The following is a 15,083-nucleotide window of genomic DNA, read 5'->3' as shown; positions in this document are numbered from 1 at the left end:
AAGTGGTAGCATTCTTGGCAGTTTTGTTTCATATGTGTAGGCTATTTTTGGCAGAGAATTCTCTCTGCACCAGCTTTTATTTTACTGTTGATGATGTCTGTGGGGTTTTTTTTCCTTGCTTTCCTTACCTCAAGCAGCACTGCCAGTGATTCTCTTCGGGATCTTACAAGCAATAGCTTTCTGTACCTCTTACCTTTTGAATGCTCAGCAAGGTGATGTGAACACACCTATTAGTTGCCTCTTGAAGTCCTTGATAGCCTTAAATGCAAAGTCCTGTGCTTTGCTGGTTAGAGTTTTCACTGGTCTCAGAGGAGCAAAGGCTGTAAAATGAGCAAATCCAGTCCACTGAAAACCAGCCCTTCTCTATTTCTCTATGAGCTTGGAGTTCTCTCATTTAAACTGCTGTATATTCCTGTCTTTCATTTCCCATGCTTACTGTTTATTGTAGTTAGGGTTGCGTAGGGAAATGAGGAAAAGGATATTCTTTAGTAGAATATGTCTAGCCAGTTGAGAAATATCCACAGAATACACTGTGGCAGGGGGTGGGTGGTGTGACATGTTTAGAATATATGTCAAGATGAGGTGGTTAAATCTCTTACTTGTTAAAATAGTCTTTAATTTATAATAGTTGTAAAGATTTGCTGGAATACATACTTTTATAGAGAGTGCTAATTCTAGAGCTTTCTGATACTCTTACTCAAACTGTGTGTGAGCATCAGCTGACTTTTGGGGGGCTTTTGGGGTTTATTTTATCAGGTGCCCTTGGTTTCTTCTACAAGTGAGGGATATACAGCCTCCCAACCCATGTATCAGCCTTCTCACACAACAGAGCAACGGCCACAGAAAGAATCAATTGACCAGATTCAGGCAAGTTTTGATTTCACAGGGAGTGGGAAGGACTCTGCTTGCAAGTGGGATCAAATGTTAGTCTGTGATTCTCTGTAAATAAAGATGTGGCTTTTAATTCTCAGTCACCTGTAGATAGGACTGCTTCAGTTCCATTTAATTTCCACCTTTTGAACCTGTGACCAGTTACTCCTTCATAGCAAGACTTGTAATTAACAAGATTGTTTAGTTAGATGCCAACATGAGCATCAGTGTTAGCTTAAGAAATGTGATTTATATTTTATACATTGGCTAGCATTTAGCCCAGAAACGTGTTCATTTCCCCCTCTAGTTTTTCTAGTTGTGTTTCAAGTTAATGGAGGAGAAGACTGGTAGATTTATGTTCTCCCATTATGCTGTTGTGATGAGGCTGTTCAGCTGAAGTAGGAAATACTCATTTCTTGAGGTGAATCTGAGGGTTGTCACTGTTTTATGTGGTGTTTGGGGGGTTTTAAGTAATGGTTTTAAGTAAAATTATGTAGTATTATGCAAAAGCTGCTTAAATGTTGTGTGTTTTAATTATTAGGCTTCAATGTCACTGAATGCAGACCAGACCCCGTCATCATCATCACTTCCCACTGCATCCCAGCCACAGGTGTTCCAGGCTGGATCTAGCAAGCCTTTGCATAGCAGCGGAATCAATGTTAATGCAGCTCCATTCCAATCCATGCAAACAGTAAGTAGCAGATCAGTATAGAGTCCCTTTATTTTGGTAGTCCTTTTTCTGTACAAACAGTGGAATCAGTCTTGTAATTACGTAAAATAGTCTTTGGTTATTCACATTTGTCAGACTTGGATAATTCTTTATATGATGCAATTAAGAATTTTAAGAAGTGAATTGGACCAAAGAGCTGTTTTACTCATGTTGTAGGTATTCAACATGAATGCACCCGTTCCTCCTGTTAATGAGCCAGAAACCCTTAAGCAGCAAAACCAGTACCAGGCCAGTTACAACCAGAGTTTCTCCAATCAGCCTCACCAAGTAGAACAATCAGATCTTCAGCAAGAGCAACTCCAGACGGGTAAGGTTACTTTAGCAAAAACTAAAATGGCAGTAGCCTCAGTAAAGCAGATGATCAGGCTGTGAAGTCCTAGATGATGTTGCAAAACATGTCACACATTCTCAAATGTCTAGTCTTGAAAGCTTTCCCTTCAGCAGTACTGGAGTTTGTTATTCTGGCTCAGTGTGAATACCTAGCTGGAGTTGAAATTCAATATACATCTCTCCAAGTGTTAAAGAATGGGTTGGTTCAGTTTTATATGGGTTAAAAAAACCCCACCAAACATGAACAGGATTAAGGATTGTTCTAAAGATGAAAGCAGTATAGTGGAGTACTTGCTCTTCTGATGTTAAGGTTGAATGCTTAAAAAAGATTGTATCGTATGAGATGACATTTCAGAAAGGAAATAGTAAGCTAGAATTGAGAACAAATACAGATTGGTTCTGGCAGATGATGGAAGGTTCACAAAGATCTAGACCTTTTTGTTAGCTAAAACCAGTTAGACATGGTTTGAAATCAGGCAAAATGCTTTCCAAGTTAGCAACAAACAGTAAAATAAAGTCTATGTACACAGCTATTCTTCTCCCCGTGCTTCTTCATTTTCCACTGAGATAAAATGTGCAGATGCAGAGGGGGATTTTGAGTGAAGGACACAGAAAAGAGATGACAAGGGGCGAAGTGCTAACAACTACCGGACATGGAGTGAGGAAAAGGAGCCAAATCCTTTTTCTCAGCTGAGATCTTGAAATCTGCCTTCCTTGCAAGCTGTGATACTGGGGTGGGTGGATAAGAAGAGGGAGAACCAAGTTTCATTGTTTATCTATATGGGTTTTGAGCCGTATTACACTGCAAGGCAGAAAGACAGTCTGGGGAGTGCTGGTGTGGAAGGTGGGCCGTGCAGTATTAAATGCTAAACTTAAGTGTAACAGTAAAGGGAACTCATGATACACAGAAAATGCAGTAGCTTTAGAACAAAATCTGCACACATTAAACACCCCAAAGGATGGCCATTTCATGCATTCCACAAGAGTCAGTGGGAAGCCGGGAGAAGGGAGTATCTGCGTAAATTCCATAGCACTCTGTGATGCATGGCGTAGACAGAAAGTTGCGTTCCCTGTTGGGGGACTTCTACAAATGAGAGGGACTTACTGCTCACAAATTGTGATATCTTCCTTCAGCATTTGGTATCAGGTTACATTTTACAGCTGTTTTGCTCTTACATACAGAATTAATCTTTTATTGCCCTTACTGAGCCTGTAATCCTCAGATTGCTTTTGTAATCCAATGATTCCTGTGAATATGTTGTGGCATACCTTACTTCAAAGATGTAGTCTTACTTCAAAGCACAGATAATCTCAAGCTGTCCATCCTGTTCTTGCCTCCCCCAGCCTGTACACAGTCAAAACATCAGCTTGGTTAAAATGTTCCCATCAATCCCACCTTAGCACAGCTGAGAGAGAGAATTTAGTTAGTGAGAGCAAGTATTTCTTGGTGGCTTTCTGCCAGTTCAGAAGGGAGAAAGTTACAGAAGTGAGTTAACTTGTAACTGGGGTGGGGTTTTTTTGCCCCTAGAGCATGTGTTGTTGATTTTTAAAGGGTTTGAAATAACACAGGAAAGTTGCACCTGTATGAGGAATCCTTGTTGTTGACTTTATGCTAGATACTTCTTAACACTGACTCATATCAACTCTCTACCATTTTTAGGTTGTTTAAATATTGTGGGATATCTGGCTAATAAGCTTGATACTTAATTCTGCAAATGATTTTGCTTTGAATGGGTGAGGAGTTGAATGTTGAGTGTGAAAAGTCTGTATGTGAGAACATAAATGCAGACTCTTACACTTCATTTCCCCCCGCCTTCCTCCCCCCCCCCTCCCCCCCTTCCAATTTAGTGGTTGGTACTTACCATGGTTCCCCGGACCAGACTCATCAAGTGGCAGGTAACCACCAGCAACCTCCCCAACAGAACACTGGATTTCCACGGAACAGTCAGCCTTATTACAGCAGTCGAGGAGTGTCTCGTGGTGGCTCACGTGGGGCTCGTGGCTTAATGAATGGTTACAGGGGACCGGCAAATGGATTTAGAGGTAAACAGCTTTGTTAAACTCACTCGTTTGAATTTGCCTTCTTTCTGGAAACACAGTGTCAAGTTAAAAGTGTTAAACCAACCTGTTATTGTTTTAATACTGTAATAGTAGCTCTGTAAGATACTTAAACTTGTAGTAAAAAATACATTTGCTTTAGGTAACTTAAATTTGAGGTGCTTGGTTTGGCTTCCTAGGAGGATGGAAACAAAGAAGCATCTTTCTTTTCTGTTCTGTGCTGAAGGCTTAGTGTTAGTTGGATTAGGCTTGTCCTGCGAGTATAAATAAGCAGAGAAGTATCCAACAGTTTCACAATCAGCAAGTGAGGAATTCAGATGCAAATTGATATTTCAGAAATGCTTTTTATTTTCAGGTATGGTAAAAGCAGTGTGTTTTAGACTTCCATGTTTTATATTGAGAATAGGTTGAATAATGTGGAAATACTAGAAGTCCAGAAGTTGTTAATCTGAGAGAATTAACAGGAGCAGAGGAATGATACTGTAGTTATGGAAAAATATGAGAACTGTCATGATTCCTGGAGATTACTGTGTGAGGCTGTCAGTGTTACAAAGATGTGTCTTTTGGAATGGGGGAGAGAGACGTTTTACTTGTCAGGTAGTCTGGGATTAGACTAGTGGGTACAGTGCTGTCTGCTTTTGCCACGTTCTCTTCATCTCAAGTGGTTAGAGTAGATGAGAAACCCGTACAATAAAAATACAACTGAGAGTAGTAGGGAGTGCAGTGATTGCTACATGTCTGCTTAAAATTGATCTGGATTGCAGCATTAGATCCTTGGGACTGGAGCCATCCTTGGACATGGTTCTCGGCACTTGTAAGAGGCTTGGCACAGGAGCAGCTTCTTGCTCATGTTGGCTGTTGTGGCCTTGCAGGTCACAGCTGGTACATTTAGATCTTAGTAATACGTTTAGCTCTGGATTGAATATGTAAATAAAGCCTCAGATCACTAGGGAAATGCATTGACTTGCTGCTTCCTCCTTACAGTTCTTACTATGTCTTCATTCTTGTAATACTGTTAGCACTAATGTTTGCTTGACTTGCAGGTAAACTGTACTTACTAAAGGTTTTTCCTCGGGTTTAGTTAAAATGCTGTTACTGCTTTTCTGTAAATGGCAGCATAAAGTAATACATTATCATTTCCAAGTGAAAGACTTGTGCCCTGTTCCTTAGGAGGATATGATGGCTATCGTCCTTCCTTTTCCAACACTCCAAACAGTGGTTATACGCAGCCCCAGTTTAATGCTCCTCGGGATTACTCAAACTACCAGCGGGTAAGCTACTATTGTGTTGTGACAGTCTAGAAGTACCTACGAAAAAGCACAACAAAAGCACTCAAGGGCTTTTTTTTTACTGCTGATAAAGACAAAAAATTCAGATACTACACAGAAAGAAATAGACTATTAAATGGCTGATTATGATTGGGAAATGTGTTCTGTTTGGCTGATTATTCTTTAAAGGAATTAGTGTAGTAACTAGAGCAAGCTTGAATGAATTATAAAGAACTCTATAAATAAGTGAGAAGGAAACTTAAATCCGTTGAAATGAACTTCCCAGGTTTGTTTGGGGTTGCCTGTTTCTGTTACTCTGAAATTTGTGTCGAATTTTGTTGTTCCGAAGGAAGTCTGCTCAGTTCGAGCAAAGCTTAGACTGACTGGAGGATGTCTTAACACTGCATATGCCCAGACAAGTATTTGTAAGCAAATGAGATGACATTTTGATCCTGCCATTAAAATGTCATTTCATTTATTGACTGGTCCTTCAGCAAATGAATCTGTTTGACCCCTGGGTAGCTTGAAAAATTGGAACACTGAATAAGCATTTACATTTCTTATTAATATTGAACAGCATAACTTGTAATTGGAGAGAGGTTTTGGCATTGTATGTTTTATTATACCTGCAAGGTACTAGTAGGAGTAAGAATCCATTTTTCTAATAGGAATTTAGACCAATAAAATACTATATGCTGAAGTCACAGGTGTTTTGTAAGTGCATATTGTTTGAAAAGCTCCTTATTTTATTGTCTTCCTGAAACATAACCAAAGGTTAGGTTGTAAGTTTTAACTTTATTCATCTCTTTGCTTCAGGATGGGTATCAGCAGAATTTCAAACGTGGCTCTGGACAAAGTGGACCTCGGGGAGCTCCTAGAGGTAATTCCTGAATACTGAATAATGGGTTTGGGTTGAATGTAAGGTTTTGCTCCAGCTTCTGGAGTTTTGGATTAAAAAAGCAACCTTACTCCTTACTCAGCAGGTCACAGTTGAAGAATAGGCTTACTTTTCTCTGGCCTCATAGTTGGCCCTGCTTTTGAATAGAGGTTGGAGGACCACTTGAGGTCCCTTCTGGCTTGAATTGTGCTATGATCCTTTGAACTTGGGATGAAAGCTGTTGAATGAGGAATTCTTTGACAAGAAGTTAAAACAGCAGTTGCTTTTGAATACTTTAAATGTAGCAGAACTATTTAGTTGCCTTTTATTAATGAAAGCCTTAAAGTTTGGGGTTTTTTTATCGTGACTTAAGATCCTCTTACTTACATGCATTAGTAACTTGCAAGTAAGTCTTACTTATAAAGCAGACATTGGCCTTGCGCTGTCAAGCCTGCAAAATTGCATGTTACTCTGGTGGACTAAAGGATGTGCTGCTGTATCTGTTGCAGAGGTCTCTCTTGACCTAAGCCCACAAAACTTCCCTCTATGCTCATATGTTCTCTGATCCTGCAGAATTGTTGCTTTTAGCTTACAGGGGCATGTTGTCATAAGTTTGCCATGCGTGTGTCTGTGAAAACCGAACAAAAACCCCACATGCATAATAAGGCTTTATTTGAATTTCTACATCTTATTTTCAACACTTTTTCCAGTTTTGGGTTTTTTTTAGTAAGTTTTTTATGAGACTTCGTTCTGTCTCAGTGCAGGCATTTCCTTTGGAATGCAGAGTTATCAGCAGAGCACCTTCTCAGCGAGGACAGCTTGAGGCTGTACATTCCACTGTCTGTGAAACAAATAGTAGCCGTACATGACTGCAAGTTTTTTTACTTCAAATGGTTGCATTTAGTTAGGGGGAAAGAAAGTACTGGGTTAAAGCTGAAAACTGTAAAGACAGGTTCTACACTGCGGAGTTTTGATTTGAAAGAGCTTTTAGAACCATATGTAGTCTAGATACACACCTGGGATTCTTACACAGTTTAAACCAGAGGTTTTAGGATGTTTCTTCTTTAAATAACCTGACTTCATGCAAAATTCAAGAGCCTTTTTGTATGTTTCCTAGGTCGTGGAGGACCCCCAAGACCAAACAGAGGGATGCCTCAAATGAATGCTCAGCAAGTGAATTAAACGAATTCACGGGGTTACATTAAACGCCAAAAACATGCTGGCCAGTGTACTATACATGTTACCAGAAGAGTTATTATCTATTTGTTCTCCCTTACAGGAAGTTTGTTGTAAAGGGACTATTTTCATTACCCATAATGACAGGACTACAGTTGCCAGCTTTATATTACGTGGATATTGAAAGGAACGAAACAACGTTTACTCTGCATGTTCTGTCCTAAGCATCATCTTGAGCCTTGCACATGAGATTCAGATTCCTCACCCTTGCTAAGAGTAAAGCAAAAAAAAAAAAAAAAAAAGGCAATTTTCAGGGTGATCCAATCTCCATGGTTAACTGAAGTGGCAGGAAAAAGCAAAGACTCACTTCTGACATTTTAAAGTGATGTAACAAATTTGGATAAAATCTGCAAATTCAAATAGATTTACGGTGATGGCAGTTGACAAAACTTCACGTTCCCATGAAAGGATGGAAAAGGTGAAGTGTGGCTTGATAGAGCAAGTGCATTTCAGCTTTTTCATACTCAGTTGAAGCACTGAACAGTTCAAAGATGCGTGATGATGCGTATTTCCCTAAACAGACAACTGGGCTTATACAGCTCTTGACAAAGAAGCAGCACCCTTAGCTGCAGCACTCCTCATCATCAGGGCCCTGTTCACTGTGGCTAAGGATTTAAGATAGCTTGCATAACTGCTAATGTAATTGTGTAATTATTTTTAAAAAGAAAAGAAAAGATGAAAAAAAAAAGCTTTGATTTGGCACTTCCAAAAGAATTTTGCAACAAATGTGAGAGAAAACCTGGATGGCCACTGTATATTTGATGTGAAGTATTTAGATTCTCTCTTTGAAACACTTTTTAAGTTTCTTTGATAGCAATGACTTTTGTAAGGATTGGTACTCTCTATCATTCCTTATGACTTGCACATTGTCTGTCACTAATACTTGACCTTGCTGTATTATCACCTAAATAACTGATGCCGGTACTGATGGAAATCTCTAATGGATAATCATAACACTTTTGGTCACATGTCCTTTTGTCTTTCCTGCAGCCTTGAAGGTTTTAAGAAATCTCAAATGCCCGCTGCTGCTGCCCTTTTAATTGCTATCTTTTGAAAAGCACCAGTATGTGTTTGAATTGATTTCCCCTTTTAAGGGAAATGACAGCCAGCAGTTACAGTTCTAATGGTATAAGCAAGACAAATAAAACATGTTTATAAAAATTGTATCCTGGAACACTGGTTTTCAACGACTGAAACAAGTTTAACGTGATGGGGTGACATTTCATAACGTTTTGTTTGGGGTTTTTTTTTGCCCTGATAGATTCTCTTTTTTTCCTGACTAGATATAAACGCACCTCCTGTGTTTCTGATTTTATTCTAATAGCTGTGATTTCTGGGGAACTTCTTTCTACGGACTTTTCCTTTTCATCAAGGCAGCAATGTATAAAAGAAATGGCATAAGACTAGGAGCTGGAAAATACCAAGTCTTATTCAAGTTTTACTGCATACTTGTGATATAATCTTTGGAAAAATCACTTGTGCCTACCTTTCGCGCACATGCACTCTCTCTGCAGTGGGGAGAATATATTGATAGCTGCCTCCATAGAGGTGTTGGTAGTTATGTTGCATTCTATAGCACGTGCAAGAAGAAAAGTGCTATATATATGTTAAGTATTGCTCATCCGATAATTCCTACCTGTGGAAGGGTGAAATTAAGGAACAGCTATGTGTTGTTTAACTGTTGTATACAAAACTGAAGGTTGTTTTCACTCAGAGGTTCATTTCTACTTTGTATCACAACTTGAGCTTTCCGAACTTGTAGTCAGCTATTTTGACTTCGTTGTGAAATAACCTGAAACTCCATACAAATAGGGGGTACTATCACTTTCCCATGTTCTGTGTGAAGAGTACAAATGAGAAATGTTTATACTGAGAAAAGTGAGAAGATGGTGAAGACAATATTCCACACCAGACATCTTGAGACGATGCTGATGGTTAGAAGAAGTGGTTTTAGTCAAAGCCTAGAAACATTCCATACCATACAACAATATAAACTGCAGTCCGGTGAGAAGTTGCTGTTCTGTGTCTTTTTTAGGAAGCTATTACTGAGATAATAGTCCCAACTGTTTTTTAACTGGAAAAAAAAAAAAAAAAAGAAATAAAAAGACAAACCTTTTAATGTTGAACTGATGTAGGAAACCAGTGAATTCTTCTTTTCTAATTACTTCTTTTGTGCATCAGCTTTTTAAATGGTTGGTAGAACACAAGCTGTTCAGCTTTTTCCATTGCACACCAAATGCTTCTTAAATAGCTAATTGTAGTTTGAGAGTGAACTTGCAGCATACTGAATTAAAGCCTGCTGAATGCATCGGAACATTCCACTTAAGGTTTTGGGTTTGGTTTTTCTTTATGTTCACCTTAAATTTATTAATAAAACATTGGGTAGTTGAAAGGCCTCTTAATTGAGATCCAGCTTTGTGAGCCTTTCCATGTGTGAAATGGTGTTTTAGAGTAGCTGCTCTACTGTGTGCTGATAGAAGGAGATGTGTTACAATAGTAACAACCGTAGAACAAGTACATTACATGTGGTTAATCTGGGCATTTGCACTGACTCTTTTAATCTCAATACATGTGTCTAATAAACACTATACTGAAACATCAGCTCAAGTCACGGTATGGCACAAAGATCCACTAACTGGTGTTCTGGCCTGCTAAGAGGAGCTTTTAAGTATCTTCACTGCATAATATAGCTCTAGATCCGAGTTAGATCAAGATCACAAGCATTCCAAGGTAGGCTTCTTTTGGAAAAGGTCATTGTAGAAATGAACATATAGAAATGAAAGGGCATTATAGAAATTAACATGTTGAGGCAGGATGGTTCTGGGCTGCTTCTGTTGCTGAACCCTTCCTGGATGCCAGTGGAAAAAGTTGGTTTTATTCTAGTTAGGTGCTACTGTAGGATAACTCAGGCCTGGTGCCTGTGGTTGGAAAGCATGAGTGAGCATAATTCCTATGTCTGAGCCTGTGTGTAGACACATTGGTTGCTCTCTTCAGTGGTTTTACATGATTCTTACGTGAATCAGTCTTTGGGGAGTGTAACTGATTAGTTACAAGTGCTTGCATGCAAGGCTACTGTGATGAGATAGAGATTCTTATTTTGGCAGGGGCTTCTCTGTCTGATACTGTGATAATGAGTGGTAGTGTGTGTTTGAGCACCAATTTGTACCTTCAGCATCCTGCTTCCTCTTGGCTGTAGTATGAGGATTCTTGAGTAAATAACTGATAAATCACTCAGGTTTTCTGCTTAATTTTACTATGTCTGGGAAACTTCCGAGACATCCTAGACATCATGAGCTATTGTCTCATACCTGAGGTCGACATTGTGCTATGTTTTACTTCTGTGTGCTCCCTGGATACAGGCTGTCCAAAAAAGAACAGTTCACCAATATGTCTTTGTGCTTTTGCTGTGGAAGAAGGTCTAGATTTCACTTAACCCCTATTTTCTTTCTAAGATACTATCTTTTGTGTACAGCAATCACTACAGCGTAATATTCAGACTAGGTGGAAGAGTAATGTTGATTTCTTGTTAATAGCCAATTTATGTGTTCTGCTGAGAACATTGTGCCCTTTAATATTACTTCTCAAAATGTCCTGCTCACCATATTTGTTAGATTCTTTGATTGTGTCTTTGGAGAATGGATCAAGCTTCCTTCATTCTTCCAAATGGCATCTGAATAACTGCTTTGGAGAAGGAAACATTAGTGAAAAGCCTTTAACTGTAGACAAATACTGGAAAGATGGTAAATGATACTGAAATAGTGGTTAAACCTCACACAATTAAAAGCAAATAGGGCAAAACCTTTGTGGTCCAGCAGAATAAGATACAAAACCAACTGGTAAGAAAAATCTTGATCTTCCTCTTCTTTTCTTTTGAGTTTCTGGCACAACCTAAGCTGAGCAGTTGGCTTTCCTTACCTCTTCTTTGCAAGAACCAGTTATAAAGGCACACTTGAGATGCAAGTGTTTCGGCTCAGGGGGCAAAATTGCACTATATTCTCTGTATCTCCTGTGGCTACAAAGGGACATGAGAACACTGCTCATTACCAGCTCCATTAATGAGGCTGCCACTCACACCTGAAAATGAAGATCATCCCTCTTGCTCATGCAAAACTTCTTGATTAAAGTGTGTGCAAAGTATCAAAACAGATACTTGATACAACTTGATACCTGGAGTTGAGGTTTGTGACTGTAGGTAGGTGTGTATTTTAGTCTTTAAATCTATGCACCAGCATTCCATCTGCATTGAATGTGGATGGGGCTAGAAAGGCTTTAATTGCTTGAGCTAGTACAAACTAAGTTCTTGCAGATGGGTTGGGTCAAGCTTCACCACTGACCATAAAATCAGTGCCTCATGAGAAGAACAAGCAGGAAATGATCCCAAACAATAAACTTCCCCTTTCGAACTTAGAAGATAATTTCCTTATTTAAATGTGGGTTTAAATATAGTCCTGATTATTGTCTGGGAAATCAAAACATTGCAGAATTGTCTTGTTTCTTTTGAATTACGGTTTTCTCTAAAGGACAATTTATTGTCTTTGTTCAATCACAGCATCAGTATCAGAACATTTGGTTGGTCTCATACTCATCTTGGCTGTCTTGTAGTCAGAGGCAGAGCATAAACAGGGAGCTTTGATGAGACCTTTGGGATAATTCCCATGTTTAACACTAGATGAGCACACCTGAGAGGTCATGCAGAAGGCTAATTGCTGAAATCAGAATGTGTTTCTCTTTTGCCAGTTTGTTTTTCCAGAGAGAGGGAGTACTGTTTGCTTTTACACTGGAATGTTTTTCATCTTGGTAGTCCATTTTCCAAGAGGAAAGGTTCTGTGCTTTTGAGAACTACATCGGGCTGCTTGGGATTTGATGTTGCATTTGGATCATCAAGTATTATACATCTGTGCTGTAGTAAACTTGAAGAAACTTAATGGCTCTTCCTGTATGTGAGAGCGAGCCCCTGCCCCTCGTACACTTCCATGGAACTTTGGAGCTGCAGCTCTGATTCCTGTCCATTCTCCAGAGTTTCAGAAGCTGGGCACTGCTGAGTTTTTGGTGTGGTATCACAGAATCTCTTGATTTTAAGGGAAGAGGTGCTAGTCCATTAACCACACTCCTAGGCACTTTGAACTGAATGCATTAAAATGATCTGTGGCTTTGTAGATCCAGCCTTAATGGAGGGAAGGAAATCTTTTCCAAACCCCACATTCTAAAGCCAGTTTGAGCAGCATGTATATTAGGAAAACTTCAGCCTGACTTGGCATTTTGTTCTGCATTACATTTATCGTCATTAGCTCTCGCTGCAGGTATTAACCCGTTAATTTTAAAAGCTAGATTTTGTTCCTATTTCTTAATAATCAGATGGCTGTAAGTAGCTCAGTTCCAGCTATGGTGACCAATTTCTCCTTCCTGTAAGACATGCTCAAATACGCAGTAGCAGATCAAGAGTACACCTGACATCTTGGTATTGAGACACATTTTAGTATATTCAGTAGCCTTTTATTAATAAGAATGTGTTTCCTTTTTAGAAGCTATTCAAGCTTAGAATAAACTTTAGCAATGCATCTACCATAGGAAATAAGTCTTCAGAACTCTGTTTAGTTAACTGTCAGGTTTCAATTCTCTGATGGCCTTAAACATACCTGTATATATGTCTTTGCAGTCCTTTCACTGCACGTTTCAATCAAATTTGATCCATGGCTTATGTAAGTACTTGAAAAATAAATAGAAATGTTTTACATCTTTCCCTTTTAAGCAAGTATTTCATCCTATACCTGAAGGAATTGCACTTGGATTGGTGGTTTTATCTCAATGACGGGATTTATCTGGGTTCACCTCCCCCACAACACTGTTCTACAGCCTCTATGATTATTAATTCAATAGTTTTCTCATTTTTGCTGTATTTTAAAACAGATGCTTTATCCCCAAACACATCCAGTGGTATCAAACACATTTTCCTTATGATGTCACCTGTTTTTTTAAATACTTCATTGTTCAAATACTCATGTTCAAGCCTCTTTTTTGGGCAGTATTAAAAGCTAAGAATAAATACATCTGTGCAAATAGCTTGGCTCAACTTTGCTATTGAAGGGTTAGGAAGAGTTTTGCTGTCAGTTTGAGGGTAAGTATCATGTTTCTGACTAGAGTTTAAGCCAGGTCAGGTTGAGCTGCAATAGAAGTCTCTCACAGTTGTGCAACTTGGGATTTTGTACCGAGAACTTTCAAACCACTGCGGTTTTTTTAAACAGTGGAGCTTAAACATTACAATCCACCTGCTTTTATTGAGACACAAAGTTCCTGACATCCCTTGGGACTTCCTCATTCAGTATTGGATAACGTAGCCTAATTGTTGTTTTCCTGTAGATGTTCTCTGTTTGCTTTCTGTGGTCTTATTCCTATGGGAATACTGTGTATCCAAATGCCCTTTTTTCTTCCCTCAGTGGTTACCAGAGAACACCGGTGACACAGAGTATTGGTTGTGTAGTGCTGCAGGAGGTGGAAATGGAATCATAGAATGGTTAGGATGGAAAGGACATTTTACTCCACCAGGGCTGGGTTTTAACAGCTGGATTCCTTTAGAACAAGGGCTTTTAGAGACATGTTGCTGTTGAGGTTTGGTTTAACCTTGTACAGTCGCTTACATAAAGTCACTGATCTGAACCACAGGATAGATGTGAAAGTTCTGAGCCCTGCTGTTGGAGGGGTCTGTATCTCTGTGGGCTTTTGCAAGCTGGCTGCTCACATGAGTCAAAACAGCTCTGCTTGGTTCTGCAATTCAGTTGGAAGGAGAACTGAGATTAGTTACTGGAGGAGCTACAGGAAGTTTAGTCTTTGAGAGCTAAAATTTGGCTTCTGTAATACAGCTGACACCAGCACGAGGTACTTCTGGTTTCCTTCTGGAGCTCTAAGGCTAGCTCTGTTGTCCTGGGCCAATCTCTCCCTCACCTTTTTAACCTCAAAAGGCCAAAACTTTAATTGCTCAGCTTTTTAGCCTCTGTAATGACTGACTGCAGATTAAGCATAAGAATTCCTTTATTTTGAAAAAGTAAATGTAATCTACTTTTAAGTGTGAATGCAATTTGAAATGTAATTCTTAGATTCACGTGTGTACTTGCAATCTGCATGCAGTCAGGAAGGAAGGGTTACCTTAACCTGCGTAAAGCCAGCCAAGCAGTTCTTGCAAACCCAGCTGGTTCCGGGTGATACCCAGGTGATACCTGGGCTGAAGGCACATGGGGACACACTATTCTCATCCAAGGTTGGTTTTTTCCTTGAGAAAAAACCTCTTTCACTTCCACTTAGACATGACCCTAGGCCTGAGTGCACTCAAACCCTTTTCCAAGAAACTTGTGTATAATTTTGTTCTCCAGGCACCAGAAGAAGAGGATGAGACAAGCATAGGAGACTAAAAGCAGAATGCTTAAACATAAAGGATGATGATTCGTTTGAGTTGTTTGTAGCAGTAGCAAATGTTTGTGGCTGCTATTACAGCGAGGCTCACAAGATTCTTGGTTAATGCTTTTGGCATGTGTGTACTTCAGGTAAGGAGCTGAACTTTTACTGCACTGGGGTCAATGGCTTTCAGTGTAAATGCTGCAGGAACAGTATTTGTTGCTTCTCTTACTTGTGATGGCCTTTCATATCTCTGAGGATGCTGGTGGTGTGCTCTGCTGGGGATGGCTCGGGGAGATCTTTCCTTCTTAGGGATTGTCTGTTCCTG

The 15,083-nt window shown here is 39.4% G+C and overlaps 1 protein-coding gene across 4 annotated transcripts in view; it reads left to right on the top strand.

Annotated features, from left to right (window-relative positions):
* Window positions 1-8,533, top strand: part of CAPRIN1 (cell cycle associated protein 1) — a 35,051-nt gene extending 26,518 nt beyond the window's left edge. For all 4 annotated transcript variants that reach the window (XM_065686863.1, XM_065686864.1, XM_065686865.1 and 1 more), the window contains 7 exons: window positions 757-867; window positions 1,412-1,561; window positions 1,757-1,907; window positions 3,779-3,973; window positions 5,159-5,259; window positions 6,073-6,136; window positions 7,251-8,533. In XM_065686863.1, coding sequence (XP_065542935.1) covers window positions 757-867; window positions 1,412-1,561; window positions 1,757-1,907; window positions 3,779-3,973; window positions 5,159-5,259; window positions 6,073-6,136; window positions 7,251-7,315 — 837 coding nt within the window. In that variant the 3' untranslated portion in view covers window positions 7,316-8,533. The remainder of the gene's footprint in view (window positions 1-756; window positions 868-1,411; window positions 1,562-1,756; window positions 1,908-3,778; window positions 3,974-5,158; window positions 5,260-6,072; window positions 6,137-7,250) is intronic.
* Window positions 8,534-15,083: the final 6,550 nt, after the last annotated feature.

The sequence above is a fragment of the Lathamus discolor genome, chromosome 6 (genome assembly GCF_037157495.1).
Source record: "Lathamus discolor isolate bLatDis1 chromosome 6, bLatDis1.hap1, whole genome shotgun sequence".
Classification (NCBI taxonomy): domain Eukaryota; kingdom Metazoa; phylum Chordata; class Aves; order Psittaciformes; family Psittacidae; genus Lathamus; species Lathamus discolor.
Note: the sequence above shows the minus strand (reverse complement) of the source record. Positions and strands in the feature narration are given on the sequence as shown.